General features: G+C 44.2%; 1 protein-coding gene and 1 long non-coding RNA gene across 2 annotated transcripts in view; both read right to left on the bottom strand.

The window, feature by feature from the left end:
* Positions 1 to 12,044, bottom strand: part of LOC146196510 (uncharacterized) — a 38,372-nt gene extending 26,328 nt beyond the window's left edge. Inside the window, exon 1 of the mRNA XM_084597031.1 lies at positions 11,994 to 12,044. Within this exon, the coding sequence (XP_084453157.1) occupies positions 11,994 to 12,044 (51 nt within the window). The remainder of the gene's footprint in view (positions 1 to 11,993) is intronic.
* A 3,792-nt stretch (positions 12,045 to 15,836) lies between these two features.
* LOC146196509 (uncharacterized) lies at positions 15,837 to 21,236 on the bottom strand. Its single transcript, XR_014706117.1, has 3 exons — positions 21,019 to 21,236; positions 18,703 to 18,831; positions 15,837 to 18,595 (listed from the first exon to the last, which is right to left on the bottom strand). It is a non-coding gene; the product is annotated as an uncharacterized LOC146196509 (long non-coding RNA).
* Positions 21,237 to 21,709: the final 473 nt, after the last annotated feature.

Below are 21,709 nucleotides of genomic sequence, written 5' to 3'. Positions count from 1 at the left end.
ATCTGCATGTGCTCAGCATCTACGGTTTCGGCGAGAGTCTCGATACCACCAAACGGCGCCCCCGTTTGGAATTTTGTGACCTCTTGCGGCGCAAGCATTCAAATATTGTCTCTGATTACACTTAGCCAGAAAGGGAAATACGGCTTCCTTGCTTTTAGAGAGTTAAACGCTTCTTGAGCTGTCATTACATCGTTCGCGCAAAAGGATATCAACGCATGACTGGGTCACATGAGCAAACGTGGCATCAGGGGACAAATTTAAGTACGTCACGTGACACACTGATCACGTGACCTTCAAACATCTTCCGCAAGACCGTGACTAGCTTATTACACACACGCTCATTCCATATTGTCGTGACCCAGGTTGCATGTTGTAGGCCCGGTTGGTTGTCGGAGCAGGAACAAAGGCGAGAAGGCTGGAAACGGACTTCGTGAGATGGAAAACTTTTATATACAGTATTTACATTGTAGCGTTGGTTAGTGGGAGACTGACTATACTCGGGGACACTTTTTCTTGGCAATGGGTGCAAAGGTAGGGAGGCGGAGCGTCTTTAAACGTGTCACTCCGCCATGTAGTTCGACCGCGCGGCTTTCGGTCTGCATGGACGTTGCAGATAATTTTCCTCGTTTGCTTCGACAGCCAACGTCTCTTGAACTTGACTCGAATCTTGTCTGGTGAAAACGCTTCCAACCCTTGCGGAGTCGACACCAGAACAACCGGAATTACCCGAACAGGCGGCTGTCGCCATCTTGTTTGCAAAGTCGGGGAGTCTCAAAAACCCGCGACAGACATCAGACGAGAAAACCCGGTGGGACCAAGAAAAGTGTTTTGGGCATGACAGCTTCATTTCGGAAAATTGGTTCCGTGATAAAAATATACCGTAAATAACTAGCACTATGATTTCAATTTGTTTTTGCAGAAATTTTTCACATAACTAGGGACTATATTCAGCTGCGCAGGAAGATGATGCGTTTCGGCTCCGTAGCTTTGGCTCCATTGCCAAGAAAAAGTGTCCCCGAGTATAGAGGAACAGTCTCCTTTTCACGATCCTCGACCCCCACTTGTCGCCAGTTTTTATAGGGTTGATTCCCTAGGTTCCCCAGATGAAAGGCAAGCCAGATTATGAGGGAGTTTCTCTGTCACCTCACTCTGCCGCACTCACACTCGCAACCAACACTGCTCGCACTTGAAGGGACCGAAAATTGGTCGTTTCCTCTCCTTTGTCCGGTAGTCGACTTGTTGACGTCGCCGAGCGGCATTCAACGAGGCAACTTAGCCGAAGGCTGTCCCCACGTGGCCCACTGCGGGAAGAAGAGGAAGAATGCACGTCCGCTCTCCATAGCGATGCTCGACACTTGAAGGGACCGGAAATTGGTCGTTTCCTGTCCGGTCTTCGACTTGTTGGTGGTACCCCTGGTATGCTCGACACTTGAAGGGACCAGAAATTGGTCGTTTCCTCTCCTTTGTCCGGTCGTCGCCGTTCTTAAGATCCGACGCGGCGTCTCCGCAGCTCGGCCGATCACAACCATATTTAGAGTCTGATAGCCGCATGGCAAACTTTCTGTTACGTAAACAGTGTCGGCGTCTCCATCCTAATATTATGTTGACGCAAAATCAAAATCCTACGCTCAATATCCGGTAAAAAAGAAATTGAGTTCGGGGGGGGGGGGGGGGGGGGGGGACACTTAAGCTCCGCCTTTTAGGAGTATGACGCGAAAGATGGCTCCCGTTTGCCCGCTCCCTATATGGATCCTCGTTAACGTCAATTCCCTTTGCCACTCTCTTAACCAGTAATATTTTACTTGCGCCTCTATTATCTCACGTATACTTTTTACCATAAAGTCATAAGCTTCCACGTTATGTGGAAGATTACCCGGCATAGACATAAAGCCCCGCTTTAACAAAGCGGTACTAACGGCACTGCGTGGCCTAAGGACAGCGTGTCTATATAAACCCGGAATCCAAGTGCCTGGGAAGGCTGGATTCCGATCTCCCCCTTCCATCCGAAAGGCGAGCGAAAGCCGAGTTGGAAGCGCCTGCCGATTCGGCCATTTCATGTGGTCTCGTGACGTCACATAACCCGACGGCCAATCAGCGCCCGAACATGTCACGTGCCAACGATCGCTTGTCTGGAGGCATGTCCATAATATTTCGCTCACAACGCCAGATTTTCTGCGGAACGGGGCCTTCAACGATGTTGCGCTAAAAGCATTGTCCAAGCTACTCAGTTCCATTCCTCCTCCGAGGAAGAGAAACAAATGGCAACATCATGTAGAGCGCGCAAACTCTAAGCGTACCCGCTCCTTAGCACACCCGAACCATGTGAACCTAGATATGGCACACTAATTTTGCCCCGTCCTTTCCATCGCTCAGGTTTTCCTGAGCAAAATTGTTAAGGCGAAAGCCTTACCTGAATATGTTTGCGAAAGTGTGTCCACAAAACGGTGAAGCAAAACATGGAAGTCGAATGTGGCATGTGATTGACGTCATATGTAGATAAGAGCTAGTGGTAGTGATGAATGTGCACGTAATGACAAGTGATAAATGAATGCCATGTCACGCCTGATCATGAGGCTTGAGGCCTAGTCACTTGTCATGAGTCAGTCAGATCCGAGATCCAATGTGCATGACTATGGAGCCCATCACTTGTGTAAGTCAATCAGTCATTGTCTAGTCATGACTGTCAAAAGTGTGGAGTCATGACACTCTAGGAGCTACTAACGAGCTGCCAACACACTTGCATCGCATTTCTCCAATGCAGAGCTCCGCAGTGCTCTCAATTATTTTTTTTGTTTCTATTCGGACGGCCTAGGAAACCCGGGAATTGTTCTTAAGACACATATGTGGTCTCAGCAAACCCGAAGGTGGGTGCACTGGGAAGATAGGGTGACTGAACATGCGAAATACTACTAGTGTGAAAACACTAATTCTGGGGCTCAGAGCCTAAAAACCCTCTAAAGTTTGCATTGCACGTACGCCTGCCTCCCCTCCCCCCTCGCGAGCTCCCACTATCAAGGACGTACAAACTTGTCTACCGTTTATGTGTCGCTTGTACCCCCTCTCCCCCATTCCTACTGCCGCGAAAGTAGAGAGCCTAGCAAAATCTACTAACTCTTGTGTGTCCGCTTGTCCCACTATTCTCTAATGGGAAAATCAAGACCTCGAGCCTTCAAGAGCACGAAGAAGTAAGCTTCAGCTGCTGACGTCATGGCTAGCGTGCAGAAATTTCAAATGGCTTTAGCTTCTTTAGAAGGTTGTCGCCCTTTGCGTAAGTTTAATTGACGTGTCCGCCACTCTGTTTATTTTATTTTTTTTATTCAAGTTACTCACAGGCCAATTCAACATGGGAGCATTGTGTGAGTGGGGCAGTACATACATGAAGTTATAAACAGAGCAAAAACAACGATTTGAGAGATGCGTTATACAATAGTTTAGCAAGAAGTACTGAGCAGAATACACTTAAAATTTTTGCCCGCTTTTTGTCCCTCCCTTTAAGGTAAAAACACAAGTTATACATTGGTTATTATTATAGAATATAGAATAACTATACAATGTTAAAAAATGTGGCAATAAGGAAGCTCTACTGCAGCACTTTCGCTAAAGCCGGTGACCCGTGGCATATCTGCGGTTCACGATGGTGGCGCAGATTGTGCGCACGAATTCATGTAAAAATACGTACTATTACAAGTTGAGTTAGACTGATAGGAGAAAAATACTGTACACGCGAGCACTGCACGTTCCCTAGCCCCTCAATTAGCGGAGCATCTCTGAATTTCAGTTATGTTACTGGTACAGCTCCGCGTGAAGAGGCTAAACACAGAAGATGGGGGTCAAGTTTTAGTCTCTCGTAAAACGTTAACGATGTGCCCGCGATGCACACGCACGTCTCGTGCTCCCGTGCGTCCGCCAGTAACGAGAGGGGTGCATCCACTCCAGAGGACCTCGCACCCCTGACGCCGCTGCTGTGATGCAGTTGCCAATGAGGCTCAACCCGTGGTGATCTCGCGGGGTCCCGAAAGGTCGGACGACCCTCCCCTTCGAAGGCACGGCATAGTCTGCCCGAAATGCTCGCGCGCGAAGCAGCTTTCGGACGCACGTGCCTTCTTGTGCCACCATCAGGGCTGAGGCCGAATATATTCTTTCTTTCTTTCTTTCTTTCTTTCTTTCTTTCTTTCTTTCTTTCTTTCTTTCTTTCTTTCTTTCTTTCTTTCTTTCTTTCTTTCTTTCTTTCTCTCTAAGTCGTTCTCTCTCTCTCTCTACGCCAATCTCTTTCTTTCTCTTTTTATGTCGTTCTCTCTTTATTTCTCTCTCTCTCTATGTCGTTCTCTATTTCTTTCGTTCTCTTTCTCTCTTTCTTTCTACTGAAAGCCATGCACGCGTTGCAACCGCGACTGTGTTCTCTAGGAGACAGGGACACGTGCCACTCTGGCTTTCTTGTATTTGCAAGTTGCACGGTGGGCAAGGAGAAGGGTCACGAAGGTAGCGGAGTTTCCGTGCGTTCTCGGGAAAACAAGTTGCACACTATAGGGCTTGGTTGCGTGCTTAACCTCATTACCCTTTATATTTGTTTGTTTTGCACCAACCTCATTGCGTGAGGTATTTATCCGGCAATCGGAACGAGTGCAGCACGTACTGTTTCAAGCTACCAGGTGCCTTCGAAAGAGAAGAAAACTTGTAACTGAATAGGGAGAAGGGTGGAATGGTTTGGTAAGGACTTCTTGGAAGCACGCGCCGTCGATGGTTGCAGGTATCCTATGATCATGTTCCTTCCTTTTTTTTTATCAGAACTAATGTTCTGCCTTTCCTCATCGGTAAACATTTATTCCGTCAGTCGATATTCCTGGCTGAAAAAAAAGGGTCAGCTATCGCGAACCCCTGGAGTCTAGTGTAGCCTTTTCCACCACTGGTTACTCTCGCCCCTTCACTACTTACCAATGGGCTTTCCAAAAAGATGGTCAAAGTGTCTTTGGATGCGTATTTGGCGAATACGAATTCAGTTATCAATACCCCCCCCCCCCCCCCCCCCCCTAAAAAAATGAGAGAAGTTATTCGATTCTATTACGGAGTATTCGCTTATGTGATCATTTCAGGAGTAGATTCCATTATGTGTGACTGACTTCTCTAGAACAGCCGGACAAAAGTGACCGCAGTTCATAATAAATAACTGTGCACCTTTAATTAAATAGGCAATATATGGTCGGTCTCAATGGCATTACTCTAAGAGCCACTTTTTATATATCGATAGCTGCTGATTCCTTTTTCTCAAGAACGTAGAGATAGCTCTTGGCCCAGTTGGTGCATCTTGGAATTGTAAAAAATGGGGGTAACAGCGGCTACAAAACACGCATTCACATGCGTATACGTTTATTGTGTGTGTGTGTGTGTGCGTGCGTGCGTGTGTGTGTGTGTGTGTGTGTGTGTGTGTGTGTGTGTGTGTGTGTGTGTGTGTGTGTGTGTGTGTGTGTGTGTGTGTGTGTGTGTGTGTGTGTGTGTGTGTGTGTGTGTGTGTGTGTGTGTGTGTGTGTGTGCGTGCGTGCGTGCGTGCGTGCGTGCGTGCGTGCGTGCGTGCGCGTGTGTGTGCGTGTGTGTGTGTGCGTGTGCGTGTGCGTGTGCGCGCGCTATAGAGTACCCGTTCCCATTTTGTTAGTTTCACGAATAATGTCATTCTTCTGTGAGCTTACTTTCGTACGAAAGGGAGCAAGAAACAGAATAACATTTTATTGCTTACAACTTCAGATCCTTGGCGCGTCTGCGACTCGTTATACAAGTATTGCCGATGTGGGAAAATGTGAAAGAAAAAAAATAGCCAGGAGGACCCTAACTTCATTTTCAGAGTACTCACGATAGCGCCTTTAACAACGCCGTTTCATCCCGCGAATTAAAAGCTTTTTAGTTGAAATTATTTTTATTTTTATAAGTTATCCCCATAACATCAATACACATTCAAAAAGCGCGTGAGTAAGTCATACACACCACAATGTGTTCAGAGATACCCCTCTAACACGCCTGTTATCAAAGACATTGCGTGGCTACTTGATATTTTTTTTCGTAGTTAGGATACATAGCTTATATAAAGCTATAATGATGGATCGGCACTGTAAATTAGTTGTTTCATCAAAATTTAATTTCTGTCAAATGATTGTTCAAATGAGGGAAGTGTATGAGCAGACCAACCTTGAACCCGCAGTGGCATCCTCTCGTGGTAGAGTGTTGTGTCTTACCTCCCATCACGTTCTCTTAATCTGTCTGTTTGACACCCGTTTCGTGGCGTTTTCTAAAACATGTGTAAATATTTCATGTAAATATAACGCATCTTCAGTCTAATAAATACGAAGTTTCATTTAAAAAAAAGAGGTCCTTCGTGGCCTATGCTTCGCGGGCCCGACAGGTATGCAGTGGCGACATAATTATTTTCGCTCAATTACTTTTTTTAAATAGCCCAATTATAGGAACCTCTTCGCAAATTTTGACTTTATTTAGAACCTCACCCAATTCGCTAACTTTATTTAAAAATGGGGTTGTTTTAAATTCACTCACGTAGGCGCGTATTTTTGACATCACGACCGTGACTGCAGTTTTTTGCTATCTTTCTTCTTTTGTTATCCTCGCATCTGCAGCAAATATTTCTTTGTGAGTTGAAGCTATATGTACGCGATGTACGGAAATTCCGCTCCCCCACACCTTTCCTTTTTTTCGGGTTCAGAGCACTCCTAATATTTCTCTCTCTCCGTAATGGTGAATGAATGGCTGTTCTGCACTTCGCCCCTCATTACCACCAACAGTGCTCTCAGCAAAGCCCACATTAGCCCCGCCCACTGCTATGATGTTACCACAAGACGTAAATCTCGAAAGCGCCCATACATCCTTGACCCACCTATTTACCAAGCTTATCGACTAGGCAGTAAATGCCGAGTTTCCGTCTACGGCACGCTAATACGACAACGCATACCATGCATCGTATATTCATGAGTCGTTGGTACTAACATTTTATTGCTGGTTTGTCGTGCTCGTGTAAACGTATGCTCAGTGCTCACTGCTCACCGAAAGTCATTTCACAGCATTTGAAGCTCACTCTTGCAAATGCCTTACCTGTGAAGACTCTTTGTGACGTATTTTATCTAGGAGTTGAAGTTTTTGGTTAAAGACAAAAAATAGTTGTGGTTGAGCTGTGGTTAACCCTAGTTGAATTGCGAAAGCAACGGTGGAAGCTTCTTTTGCCTCCTACATTATTCCCCTATCACACCATTCAGTGTAAGGTGCTACATTATTTGGGACACTTAAACTCATCATTAAAGGGTATGTCGCTATAGCGTATCAGCCCACATCAGTATAAAGGAGGCTATGCCCACATATTAAGTTATGCTTCAACCAAGCCGCATGGACGAGTGCCTGCGTATCGTAGGGGTAATGAGAATGCAAACGGTTCTGGCAGGCTGATTCTGATATCACCCTCCCATATGAAAGCAGGGACCCGAGTTGGCAGCTCCTGCCCGTGGCATATAGGGGTCAGTTCAGTTCAGTCGTTCAGTCGTGTCCGACTCTTCGTGACCCTATGGACCATGTCACGCCACGCTTTCCGGTCTCTCACTATCTTCCTAACATCACATAACTTCATCTGCAGTGCCTCGAGGATGCCATCTAACCAACGCGTTCGCTGCCTACCCCTTCTCCGGCGACCCTCAACCTTTCCCAACATCAAATCTTTCTCCAGGGACTCCTGTCTTCTCATCAGATGACCAAAGTAGCTGAGCTTTAACTTTAAAATTTCGCGTCAATTCTTCGGCGGTCAGCCTTTTTCACAGTCCAACTCTCGCATCCATACATCACAACTGGAAAGACCATAGCACGAGTTATACGGATCTTGGTTGGCAGACTAATGTCTCTGCTCTTTACTAGGCGGTCAAGGCTAACCATTGCTCTCTTTCCCAGAAGCAGGCGTCTCCTAATTTCATGGCTGCAGTCTCCTTCCGAGGTAATCTTGGAGCCCAAGAAGAGAAAATCTGTTCAAATGTCATGGCAGGCTGGTTTCTTTTATGAGGAGACCGTAGCTACGCCTCTTCACGGCGTAGATGCGGCCACCCGAGGTCTCGCTTTGGCTGTCGGAGTGTTGTTTTCGCAACAAAAGCACCGATTAAAGTACACTAAATTTATTTTCGTTTAAATTTTGGATTTAACCTTAGAAAGGTCAGTATTTCTGACATGCGTGTCACAGCTAGCTGGCTGCTCTGCAGAAGTTACAGCAGGTCACAGGAGATTATTAAGGAAGTGCTCGAGGCAGGAACATTAAAGACAACAATACTTTTGGAGTCCATTAGCGTGGACGTGTATGCGAGTCCTCGGGCACTGATCTGCGAACTCAGACACGCTGTTGTGGCAGGTAGCTAAGTGTTGTCTGTCTAAGCAGAGTTCACCACCGCAGCTGAGTGCATTGGGAGCTTTTGGACTCGTAACAAGCACCACTAACTCGAAACCAGGAAGGTATAAACAGCACAGAATTAAGTGTCGTATTCTGGCATCCGCGACTGCGAAAAGGCAGTACCGTCGCTGCCGTCTGCGCGCAGATCAAGTGACACGCGATCATGTCATTCAACGCAGAGCGCAGCCAGAACATGACAACCTAGTTTGTTTGTTTTTTCCGAAGAAAACTTCCGTTTACGTTTTTTCCCCACGGCCCGCTCATTTAGCTATTTTTATATTTATTTTCTGATACGACTGTAAAGGTATACTTGTTAATGCGGCCATCCATTCATATGTTCAAGTACAACTTTCTAGGTCGTCACGTTTAATTGCGAGGCGATAACGGCATATTGTAAGATGTGTATACTGTTTTCAACATATTGATAGGAATGGTCTAGCCTTCTGACGCGTGCCAGGATCCTGCTTTTAAGCTTTGCCCTGCGCTCGCACTGAGTAGTTAGATTGCAGTAGGAAATCAATGAGGTGAACTTTCGCCAATAAGTGCGGCGTAAATGTGAAACGTAGTAAAGTACTGTTGATAAAACGTACTGATAGGAATGGTCGAAAGTTCCGATGAGTTTGTCATTTAGTTAAGATAGCAACACAATATCGGGTAATATGTGGTAATAAATAGAAAAAAAAACTAAAAACCGCTGCGAAAGAGGATCCGAGCATCTATTGATGGTTATGACGCAGTCTTACGACATGCGAAAACAATGCGTTCATAAGGAACTTTGTGATAAAAAAAAAAATGCAGTTGCCCAAAATTTCTGGGTGAGACATCACAGAATGCGTCTTCCATATACTTCTCCAATTAACCCAGTACTGTGATAACTGTTTCCATTCGATCTCCGCAAAATTCTAACGTAATCCGACCAACTAATTTTCTGTCGCTCCCTGCAACGCTTTCGTTTCCTTGTAATCACATTTCTTACCCTTAGCTATCATTAGTTATCCTCCTTCGCGCTACATGTCCTGTCCATGCCCATTTCTTCTTCTTGACTTCGACTAGAATGTCATTTATTTACCTGACCCCCTCGGCACCCTTCCTATCTCTTAACGTTACACCTACCATTATTCATTCCATATCTCTCTGTGTTGTCCTCAAGTTAAGTAGAACCCTTTTTGCTCATCTCCACGTTCCAGTCCTAGAGATGAGATGCGACTGTTATATACTTTCCTCTTGAGCGATGCTCGTATATAGGAAGAAGCGAATATAAACTTTACGCCGCTTTTGACCTCACGAGAACATCTTATTCAGCTCTTCCTTCAACGTAAAAGGAAATGAAATTCATACCTATATAAAATAATATTCGCCGAGAGAAAAGAAACTGTGAAAAACGAGAAAAAAACGCAGAAAAAAAAAAGTTCCGCCATTTTTTTACAAAAATAAAACAACCGGTGAGTTCAACCCTTAATTACTTCATGCTCTAGAAGTGCCTAGCAGCTGAAGGTCAATAACAGCAAAAAAAGAAAAAAAAAATGTTCGGAGCTCTCAATGGAAATGTGCAAAACGAATGCTCCCTTTTGTAACCAGAGGGTTCTCTGAAAATTTTGACATGTACGCAGAGACCATCTAAATTTTTGAATCGAAGTATTGAATCGACCTTTTCTCGCTTTCAAAACTTTTCAAACCATGCACGGGGGTCAGAAAGCGGTGAGCAAGCGCAGAAGTCCTGTACTCCTCCGTCGTTCTTTACCCCACGAAAAAAAGCCAACTGGGTAGCGCGAGATTCAGTAACAACTCTCGGGAAAAAAAACATTTATCGGTATGCTAAGATACGAATTTCCGAGTGACATAGTTACGATTTCCACCCATACCCAGAAGTTCTGGAAAAGTCCTTTTTTTTTTCCCCGGCATGTAGTTTACGAATTCGATTTTTTACATGACGTAAAGCGCTTGTGGTGTGTTTCTATCCTTTATCCGTTGTCTTGGCCTTACGCTGTCTTTTACGTCATGGATCAATACCAACTTGCCCAAATTTCCACCCTTGTCGATTTCTTTGCAGATTCATGAGATTGCACCAATCAATATATCCGCAAGTCGTCTCTTGAGACACTGCTAGCTTTCTGGTATTTAGTTTCAAAAACATAACCCCCTGGTTTTCTACGGCAGTTTTAACTAACACTCGGTGTGAGCACAGGACAAACAGGTTAGGTCATTCCCATCAATGCGTTCATAACCATATATTACAGAATATCATACTTGTCTCACAATAAAAAGTAATGTCCAGAAAAAGCTGGGTTCGACTACTAGTATCACAAATACACGAGACACGTATAGCATGCGTTTGACAAGTGGCGGCTTGAAAGAAGAATTAATACAAAGAGATATGTGTGACTACTCGCTACGAGCCCGAGCTCAGTCAGCTGCAAGATCATTTCAGAGGGTAATAAGTCATCATCCTTGTACCCCACATGACAAACGCGGTACGGTAAGGGCACGCAGAAGTAGAGTAAAATAACATGGCCTCTTCCTGCACAGGCAAGCCAGGCAATCAAGTGCGGGAACGCAAGTTAGACCACACTCCGGAAACTAGCTCTGTTTCACCAATATAGCTCCGCCGACACAGTCGGCTTCCTACGGCTTCCTCCCGGCAGGAAGAAACATCTCGATCAGTGACTTTGCCCATGCGCCTTCAATGGCGGGCTTCATGCTCAACGCAAACAGCCTTGGCATTATGACCGACCTGGACAACGCCGAGTGGCCCGGATATCTTGACGGGGTGTTTGCACGCGTCTGCCAGTGCTACTCGGTACGCGGCGCGCATGCTTATGCTCCTATGCAAACGCCCGTCACGAGTTTGGACGTGTCGACACGTAGGGTGCACGAAAACGCCAGCGCGCGCGCCCTCCGCACGTCACGCCGTCCGGGTCGAACGCCCACCAATCGCAACATGCGCTGCCGCATAGACGTACTGCAACACGAAGCAAGAAGACACGTCAGTCGTGCTCGCGTCGCCTGGAAGCACCCACTGCCATCGTGATCTTGGCCCAGTCAGCTTTTTCGTCTGCGAGCAGTAGCAGACGACATGGAGTATACTCTGGCGCTACTGTGTCCTTTTAGTTTGTTTCCTGGGCGTTTCTATATATGCGCGCCCTTGATCGCTGGGGTTTGTGTATTGTTTGCTCGGAATCACGACTCGTACCCGCCACGGCATGTCGCGTCCTTGGAACTGTCACAAACGAGGGCTCCGAGGCCTTTCGCGATTTGAATGCGACTCACAACAGCTTGCAGAGACAACACCCAATAGGCTCGAAAATAGTATGACTTTGTGGCGCAATTAGGAGCCTGCACATATGTGGCACATTCGAAACAATGATAATCTGCAGCACTTACTCTAGGCGAACAAGCTCCATGAACCTCTTGGACAGCGTTAGGAATCTTCGCTACACTATGTCTACTACATCCTCCAAAACCCTACCAAAAGTGGCCACTCTGAAGTGTTTTCCACATTGTTCCCCTCTCCATGGGTAAGGAAGCATTCTTTCTGCGCACCTATTTACCCTCCTAGCTATAGATGTGCCTAACTCACCTGACCACAAATGATGTAGTCAGTTGTCAGCTGTTGAGCGCGGCCTTGCATGCTTATCCGCATGGGCTCACGAGACCTGGAGTCAGCAACTTCTATGTGGCGATTTGCATACAGCTATTATTGCCGCAGCGCACGACTACAGTACAACGGAAACACCATAAACCCCCCAGCTCTGCTTATCGGGCAAGATGATGATTTATAGCGTTTTAGCAAAAAACATAAAACGGACAATGATGACAAACCTACAAGAACGAAAGAAGGCGATACACAACAGTGCGGTGGTGTCTTTCCTTCCTTCGTCATTATGTGTTTGTTAACGCTGCTTTCCTTTTCGTTGTTGTTTGTACTCAAAACGCCTTAAACCCCACCTGCAACCACAGCCTTGGAGGAAACCTTCTCCAGGCCATAGGGTTAGGTCATGAGCCGTATAGCGCATCCGATGTTCCAAATCTCCGCAAGACAAGAATACCCTTGTCCTCACCGCTACGAACTAATCATATTCAGGAGGTGTGCATGAAAGCGCCTAACCATACTGCCAAGATGCAAACCACGTAGCATGAAGACTTCAGATGGAGATCTGCGCCTCAGCAATACGTTACATGCTAATAATCCAGCTGTAGAAGTAGACATGTTCTGATAAAAAGATTTTCAGGAGTGGCCGGGCTTCATCTGACATTGTTCACGGTGCATAGAGAAAGCATAGAGATGGGGTTCTTTTAGAACCCAAAGGCAAGTTCTCTTGCGGAAACGTTGGCTACCGCACAGAGCCTTCTCCTCAACTCTTGTTCGTTCTGCTGTCAGCTCTACCTTGTATACACAGTAATCAAATTATTCTATGCTCTCTATTACATCGCTATCATCTGAGGATAGGCCTCAAAGAAAGCCTGCTATCAAAGCTCAGCCACGAGGGACGCGTGTACTAAGGTGTATGTACGTGCTCACACGGGGTTTTTGACCTAAAGGCATATGAGGTTGCTGTAGAGAAGAGACAGGTGGAGTAGTTTCTCACAGGTTAATTTAATTTGTGAATAAGTACTAATACTACTACCACTGCCACCTCACGTGTGCGCCATCTCTTACCCACCTGAACCATACGCTTGAAGTCCTCGCCCAGTACATCTGTCTTTAGGAATGCACTATAGGAACTACGTCCGTGCGGTCAAAAAACTTTATTCCTCATAACCGCCAGCTTTGCCTGAGCAAATGACCGTGACGCTGCTAAAGCGGTGATATATTTGTGCTAGTATTTCGACTGCACAGCTAACCGAAGTTGTCTAGTTTTCCTAACGAAAATTGTGTATATTTGTTTATGTTAAATACTCTTGTGGCTTTTACATCGCTAACAGCCTCGGCACTGTCTGATACGAAGCCAATGCACCACATCAGCGATCCCTACACTTTCCAGGAAGAATACTCCTAATGCACTTCGGATGAAGCTCCACAATGTACCCCCCCCCCCCCCCCCCACCGCTGCCTTGTGCAACCCAACCCAACAAAACACAGACACCGATAACACATTCAATAATTGCCCTCTCCTGGTCTATCGCTCGACCAACTGAGCTAATGGGGACGTCTATCATATGTTAAGGTGAGAGTATATTGGTCAACAACTCGAAGCGAGAACCTTTCTAGATCAGTGTTCAGGGTAATCCCCTAAGGCTGAACAAGTTTGTAATAATGTAATAATGTGTTCATAATAATGTAACCCCTGCTATAGTGGCTCAGTCGTTAGGACTCTCAACTGCTGTACGCAAGGATGCGGGTGTGATCCCGGCTTCGGCGGCCACTTTACTACGGAATACAATTGACACCAGTGTCATGTGCGGGTGTGAGTGCAAGTTAAATAACCTCAGGCGGTTGAAATTTCTGGAGCCCTCCACTGGAGCCCGGCATCCCGAAGAGTCATACCGTAGCCAGAATCCCCCCGGTTTAAGTTCTCTAAAAATGAAATCAAACCTAAATGCAGACAACGACTACAAAGAAATGGCATGCAGCTGTCGTAGAAATCACGTGGTAGAGGAAATGTTCGCCTTGGTAACGAACACACCACCTCGTCTAAGCAGTGCTAGTGGTAATTATTAATTATTCCCTCAGTGCTATCGCGGGAGATTTCATAATGTGCAGCATTCGTCGCTGCACGAAATCCAAGTGGAGGAGTTCGGGTGTTCGTTCCTATGCAGCAAAAGTAAGGCTGCGCAAATATTCGTATATCGCATCGTTGCTGTATATAAGTCGCTTACGAAAGGATACGGCACAATCAACCTCTCAGCTAAGCGTTTATAAAGACTTAGAAAAATACTTCGAATAACAGGACCATGTCAACCTAGCACGTATGTGTACCAGTATCTCCGGCCTCTGATTTGCACCCGCGAGCACAGCGATGAAATCTCGATAGACTAAAATAAAAATAAAAATCAAATGGTGTTAGTCAGTGAGCATGATATGGAGAATTTGTTTTTTATACTTAAAGCTTTAAGTACTGTATTTTATTTTTTGTTATGTAAAAAAAAAATTCTCAGAAATGTTAGGTTGCAGACGTTTCTAGGGTTAAGTTTTTGCGTGGGCATATTAAATATTTCTGATTTCATTACACAAAAGAAAATTTAGGTTGCAATGAATTCATATCGTGGATATTCATTTTACATTCGTAAACTGAATTCAGGATCTATAAACATCAGAAGCCTAATATTTATATCCAGCTCACAATTGACATTTGGATTCGGAGTGCATCTCTCAGGTTACTTGAGAAAAAATTAGCGCTAGATATCACCCCCATCCTTAACCACTGCCCTCCCGCCCATAATTCAAAATACATCACTGAAAGGCATTCGTAGTGAGAGAATCGAGTGAAAGCTTCCAACGGGATCAACACCACCTATAACGGTCGCTGCGAAGCGCAATAGGGACATTGCGAGAGAACTCAACTCAATTCAACTCAAGGAGCAGTTCGAAAACCCAGTAAACACCAACCCATCTATGAGACGGCTATAAACTGTCTTGCCAAGACAAGCAAGATGCCCGATAGATGTCTCAGTAGACCTCTGAGATGGCTACTAAACGTATATAATATGTCTCGACAAGATATGCAAGACATTGCCAGATGTCTTGATATTTCTTGTAGTGATCTTGTAGCTCAGCTAATGCACCCACTTTTTTAGGCTACAAGACGTCTTGCAAGATATCTCCTAGAAATCTGGAAGACAAATAACTTACTAAACGTAAGTCAGTCTAGCAGATAGCTATAAGGCATCTTGCCCAAGATAAACAAGTCACCTTATAGACATCTGAAGTGGCACCCAAGACAGCTGATAGACATTTAAAAGATGCTTTGACAAGATATGAAAGATGTTTTTATATGTCTTGGTACTTCTTGTAGCTGCCTTCTAGCTCAACTAATGCACCCACTTTTTTAAGCTGCAAGACGTCTTGCAAGTCATCATCTAGAGATCATTAAAATAAATTCTGAATGTCTAAAATGAGCTCTAGAATCTCCTGCAATGCTCTAAATTATTTATTCCCTGCTATTTCTCGCAAAACTGTCTGAAATGCTTATGTATTTGTAGAGGTTTTCAACACCACTGCCAGACAAAAAATAGTCTCACCAGATGCTACTACAACTAAAGCTGCATTGCCGTCACACACCCACAGTGCTCTTTCACACATTCAGTTATGATGCAAGCTAAACTGATGTACAATTGTAAATCATTAATACTCACGCACTACAACTGTTGTCTAGTAATGAGAACTGTATGTTTTTATTACAAAGCGTGCCACATTTCACTGTTAATGGCCATCAGGTGCTCTTTAGAAAGTTTGGTAGTAACTGCACCCAATGCTAGAAAATGAGATGAGTAAACTACAGAACTCTTTAATTTCCTCAACATTATACATTGCAAATAGGCAACTTAATCTCATGCATGTTAAAAGCAAGGAAAGCCACAAGCAACAGTATGCAAATGAAAAAATGTGGTTCTCTGAAGCCTAATATTGTACCAAGGAAGAAAACACCAGAAAGAGCCAACTCATGAACACATGACATGTAAAGAATGATGCACATTGCCATTCATTCTCACAGACATTAAAACTGCAAACAGTAAGTGAGAACTGTACACATTCTTTGTTACAAAACATGCCACACTGTACGGTGGACAGCCATGGTTGGGTGCTCTTTGGGAGATTCGGCAATAACTACAAAAGGTGCTAGGAAACAAAATGTGTAAATCATATATTTGATTTTTTTTTCAACAGTGCGCTACGAAGTTACAAGCACAGAAACTAGACACTACAAGTGGTATGAAAATGACAAAATAATAATGCAGTTCTCTCCAAGCTTAAAATGATCTTTTTACAAAAGAATGACAACATCCATACTCCAAACAAGAACAGGAAATGACTAGAAATAAACAGGGATAGGTATGCAAAAGTGTACAAAACTGGTTGAGTGGTCGAACGAACTATCTGCATAATTTTTGTACAAAATAAAACAAAGCAACAAATTCGAATGAAAAAGCTTCAGTATACAGAAAAAGGCGCTTTCACAAAAGACCATCATCACGTGTTGCATTTCATACTATATGTGCATGCATGTCACCAACTGAATGCTGGTCATACATACATCTTGTAGAAACTGCACAAACACTTGAGCAATAGGCACGACATCAATTCCATTAAAAAATCTACACTGCAAAAAAAAAGAAGCCAAGACTGCTTCACTGCTGCTTTTCCTGTTAGCATGACTAGAATGCACTGAAAAAAAAAAATGCAATGGCTGCATGCCTGTCATAGTTACATTCTACTATCATAACTAAAAAGTACTAAGGAAAAGGTAGCAGGTAAGGGTCATACATCACTCTACAAGAAACACTAGAAGGCACCATAAGGAAAAAAAAAGGAAGGAGCAAAAGTTTCGCATCCCTGTCATTGTACATACCAACCACTATATTCCATATCTAAAGCTGTTTGCAGCACTACAAAAGATAAGGGCAGCATGAACCAGCCATGATGGCACCAACTGCCCTTACCTTTTGTAGTGCAGCAAACAGCTTGCGAGGAGTACAGAAGGCACAGCAAAAAAAAAAAAAAGAGAATAAAATTCAGTGTTGCACACGGTGCTGCTCTTCACATTCTGCTGGTATAAAAAGAAGGAAGTTAACTGCTGAGATAGTTGGTTTTCAGAAATAAAAAAGGTATTTAGCATAACACAGACACACACAAGAAAGAAGACACCACGTGTACTTACTACAACTGTTTATTTAGGGGAAAGCAGTCGATGCATAGCTTTCACTGCTGATGTGCACATGTACAAGGCAACAGGAAAACAGCACCAATCTTATCAAAGCAGGTATGAGAAATATCTGTTCAGCCTCAAAGAAAAGCTGAAGTGTCACTGACACAGCTCAAACCTGTTTAATGTATAGATGGTATCCTCTGCTCCCTGAAAGCTTGCTCAGCTAAGCCATCACATAAGCTACGAAAGCAAACAGGTCGGCTGTCAGAAGAGACATGGCCATCATTTCGTAAAGTGCACCACCGTCTATAAAGTTCTACTGTCATGTAGAAAAATCTTATTTTGCACAAGCAGGATTCTGCGTCAATGGCCAACTTAGGGAACATGCAAAAGACATTAACAATGAAGGTGAGCGACTTCTCTTGCACCGTAGGGTTTGCACCAATTGTGAAAACTGTGGGTAACGGCTCATGAAACACTAGAAGCCCTTCATATAAAAAAGCAGGTTACAGCTGTGTCAGCAGCAAATTGGTTTTTCTTATGAGACTGAAGAAAAATTTCTCACGCATAGTTTGACAAAATGGTGCTGTTTCCATGTTGCCTTGTACCCGTGCGCATCACCTGAGTAGGCTATGTATATCGGCTGCTTTCCGCTGAACAGTTGTAAGTGCTGATGGTGTCCTCTGTCTTGTGTGCGACTGTGTTACGCTAAATAGCCTGTTATTATGCATGGAGAAAAGGCATTGAAAAAAAAAACAAGGTCTGAATACCACTGCCAACATTCTGGCATGAAAGCATCGTAAAATGAGGGAGCTGGCATGGGTTGTGCATCTGTTATTCTGTACAACCCTAGAGGGCAGAGAAAATTAAAAAAAAAAAAAAAGAAAACTTCCGGGGCTATCAGATCCACTGCAGTCAGTTACAAATTAAGAATGAAGGGGCGAATATCCCTCAAAGGAGGCTTTTCTGCCAATCAGATCGTTCTCAACACTGGTACCACTTCAGCCCTTGTCCACAGCTAACTAGGCTGGGCAGCTTTTTCTTTATCGGTACTGAACACCAGCTGCACTGCCTCTTTTTGTCACCTACTGCCATGAAAGGGGGAATTCCTTTGTGGCTCAATTGATTGGGAGGCTCCTCTCTGTCAATTGTTGGAGGCCTACCTTTGCAAAATTACAAAGCTTCAAACTTGAGTTGTAAATGAGCACAGAAGGTGCCTTGATCCCAGCTGCTTGCTATTGTGGCACTGTTCATGGTGGCTGTGCAGCGCCTTTAGATGTGGACTTGGTCTTTGTCACAAGGCAAACACCAACCACTCTTTTGTGACGTCGGCAAAACTAAGTTTCATTGGTGTTGAAGGCTTTCCATGTCACACCTGCCAGGATTAAAATCAAAAGCACGATTTAGATATATGAGCTCCCAAACAGAAGGAAAAAGTCCCACTGTTGGCAACTCTAAGTTTTTGGCACAGTCAAACCATACCTGTGTATTCAGTCAGTAGCCCGCGACTGCCCAGTGAGATGTCAGTCCTGTGGCCCTCATTGCTAAGTTGTGTTTGCAGCACAGACAGGAAAAGGATAGTTGCTAGGCAGCTGTGGAGGTGGTGGCAACCTGCAAGGTGTTGCAATGCTTTAAAGATTTCTTGTGAAGTTTAATAAAGCAAATCACTGACTACAAAACATAGGATAAGAATTTAACCTCAAAATATGTCACATAAGGTTGAGAGTACTGAGTACACAATAGAAATATGTTTAACCAAGACACGCACTAGCAGCACAAAATAGTGCTGAGTATAATATATGTATATTAATAACTCCTTGATGACCTCGAAGGCTAAAACATTTTCTTGTCTTCACCAACAGATACACCTGAAGAGAACCACCATTTTCCTGATTTATACATTTCTTTTTTTTTTTATTGAGAGTCACTTTCTATGCTGGGTAAGGTTTCTGTCTCTCAGTTTGCCAAGTGTTTCATTCGACATATGTAGAGAAGAAATAAATCTATGTATCATGTATCTATGTATGGATGCATTACCTATGTATGTATCTATGCATGTATATATGTAGGTACCTACGTATGTACGCATCACCAGGTTTTCCTAGAACAAATGAAAGCAATATTTTAAACAGTGAGCATGCACCCAGAGCAAAAAAAAAAAAAAAAGAATGCATAGCTCACTTGCTTGAGCTGTTGGGTAAGTGTTTTGTTTACATGAAAATTCCCGCAGACACAAAATAACAAGAGCACCAAACACAGACACAACAGCACAATGTGAAAAAGAGCATTAAATTCTAAATTCTAAAGTTAATTCTAAGTTAATTAATTCTAAAGTTAAAGCTCAGCTACTTTGGTCATCTGATGAGAAGAGAGGAGTCGCTGGAGAAAGATTTGATGCTGGAAAAGGTTGAGGGTCGCCGGAGAAGGGGTAGGCAGCGAACGCGATGGTTAGATGGCATCCTCGAGGCACTGCAGAGGAAGTTATGTGATGCTAGGAAGATAGTGAGAGACCGGAAAGTGTGGCGTGACATGGTCCATAGGGTCACGAAGAGTCGGACATGACTGAACTGAACTGAAATTAAATGAAGGTATTTCACCTTTGATGCCAAACACCTTCACTTCGGGAGGAGTCCATATGCTATCAAAAGGTTTGCGTGGAGTCACAGCTTTGTTGTTGAGGACAGCCAGAAGGCATACACTGAACCCATTTATAACATGGCTACATTCTATACGCCTTAAAAGTAAGTTATGATTCAGTACTCTCTTTTCTTTTCCCAGTTCTGGATAGGAAGAGTCTATTGGCCCTGAAGCAAGAAAACAAATGAAATTGATATGTTTTTGTGTATTATAATAGGCTTTTCGTTATATGAGGTCCGTCTGAAAGATTTGCTTTCGATTTCTTTCTGTACCAATTCAACTGAAGCTTAATTTCTTAAAACATTTCCGCGAATAAAAAAAAAAAAAAAACTGAGGACCAAAGGAAATAGAGCACCAGCACATCACACAGCATGCAGTTCAGGAACTTAAAAAGAACTAAATTGTGCTTTCTGACTATATGAAAATGTAAAACCACTTAATCACGGCAATGTAATGGCTGACTGTAAACATTTTATGAACTATTAAAATTAAATCACTGCAGAATGTTCGTACGCCGTTCCTATCTCGCTATGTGTTTCAACTTGTGCCTGTGAACAGGCCGAGAGTATTTTGCTAGCAGTTGGGAGAGTCGCTGTGGCCAGAATGCACCTTACCCTCCCCTCTAAGGCGGCTTATTGAGATCGTTCTCTTTCTTTTTCGCAACCGCGGCATAACTTAGCGCGTAAGCTCTGCAGGCTGAGAAACAATGCACGGCTTCCACTCGACGGTGCGTATTTTCTGTATCTTGCTGCAGAGTGAAGGCCACACTAAGCATGCAGACTTTCGTGCTCAGTTGTGTTTCCTGGGAAAGTGTTAGAACCAGCGGCAATCAACGAAAGACGTCGGATCGCCAAGCTCATTTTGAAGAATTACATCGCGAGGTTCCGCCGCCAATGGCAGTTCACGAAACGCGGCGAGTGGAATTACAAGCGAAAAACCTTCCTGCATGCACAAAACTATAGATGCGCCATAAAACACCGCCTTTCGTACTGACTAAACTATGACTAAACGGTCCGCGCGCGCTATCTTGCTCGCCCATACAGCCTGCGCCGGCGGATGCAAACAACGGTCCTTGCAGCATTTTTATCGTAAAAAGAAAACACTCAGTCACTTTACTGCTCCATTAAGTGACTCATTTAGAAGAAACAATTTCTTACTCACCCAACGAAGCTTGCCTTGCAGCCAGAAGTAGCAGCCGCTGTGCGGGATACATTTTCAACGCAGTCACAAACCAACGGCCTAACGTGCAGACACGACTAGACACGACGAAAATTTGAAATGGCCAGCTCCGAGCAGCGCATTGATACAATAACTTTAAAAACAATAGAAATCTGAAATATATTTCATAAAACAAGCTATACAAGTAAAATGTAACTGTTGCTTATGACGTATTTCTTTCAAAACGGTAAATACAACCTGTGTCTTGCGTAATTATTTTGGCGCACTATTTTCTATCTCGCTGTAAAGAGGAGGGGTGCGAAAAGGCCACGGCGCGCGAAGTTTGGGAATGGCGGATCGTGCATAGCTGGCGTTCCGTATTAACATCGGCGCAGCAAATCTTTCCTCTGTGCGAACTACTGGCTTTTATCACACACGGATACATCTCTAGCTTACTTTGTCGTTGTGAACACTCGGAGTTTGGAGTCTTCCGGCGGACTGGACTGCGCCGAGTGAGGTCGAACACAGTACGCGTGTGGCTATCGGCTGCAGAAATGAAGGTGTCAGCGGCTTTTGTACATTATGTTCAGATACCCATCGCCTAAACAGCATTTCTTGGTGCCATATTGGTCCTGCATGCTGGAAACAGCCCAAATTGCATGCTTAATTCAAAAGCGCAGGCACTTTGGATACA

Source organism: Amblyomma maculatum, chromosome 3 (assembly GCF_055883805.1).
Source record: "Amblyomma maculatum isolate TAMU_Amacu chromosome 3, ASM5588380v1, whole genome shotgun sequence".
NCBI lineage: Eukaryota > Metazoa > Arthropoda > Arachnida > Ixodida > Ixodidae > Amblyomma > Amblyomma maculatum.
Note: the sequence above shows the minus strand (reverse complement) of the source record. Positions and strands in the feature narration are given on the sequence as shown.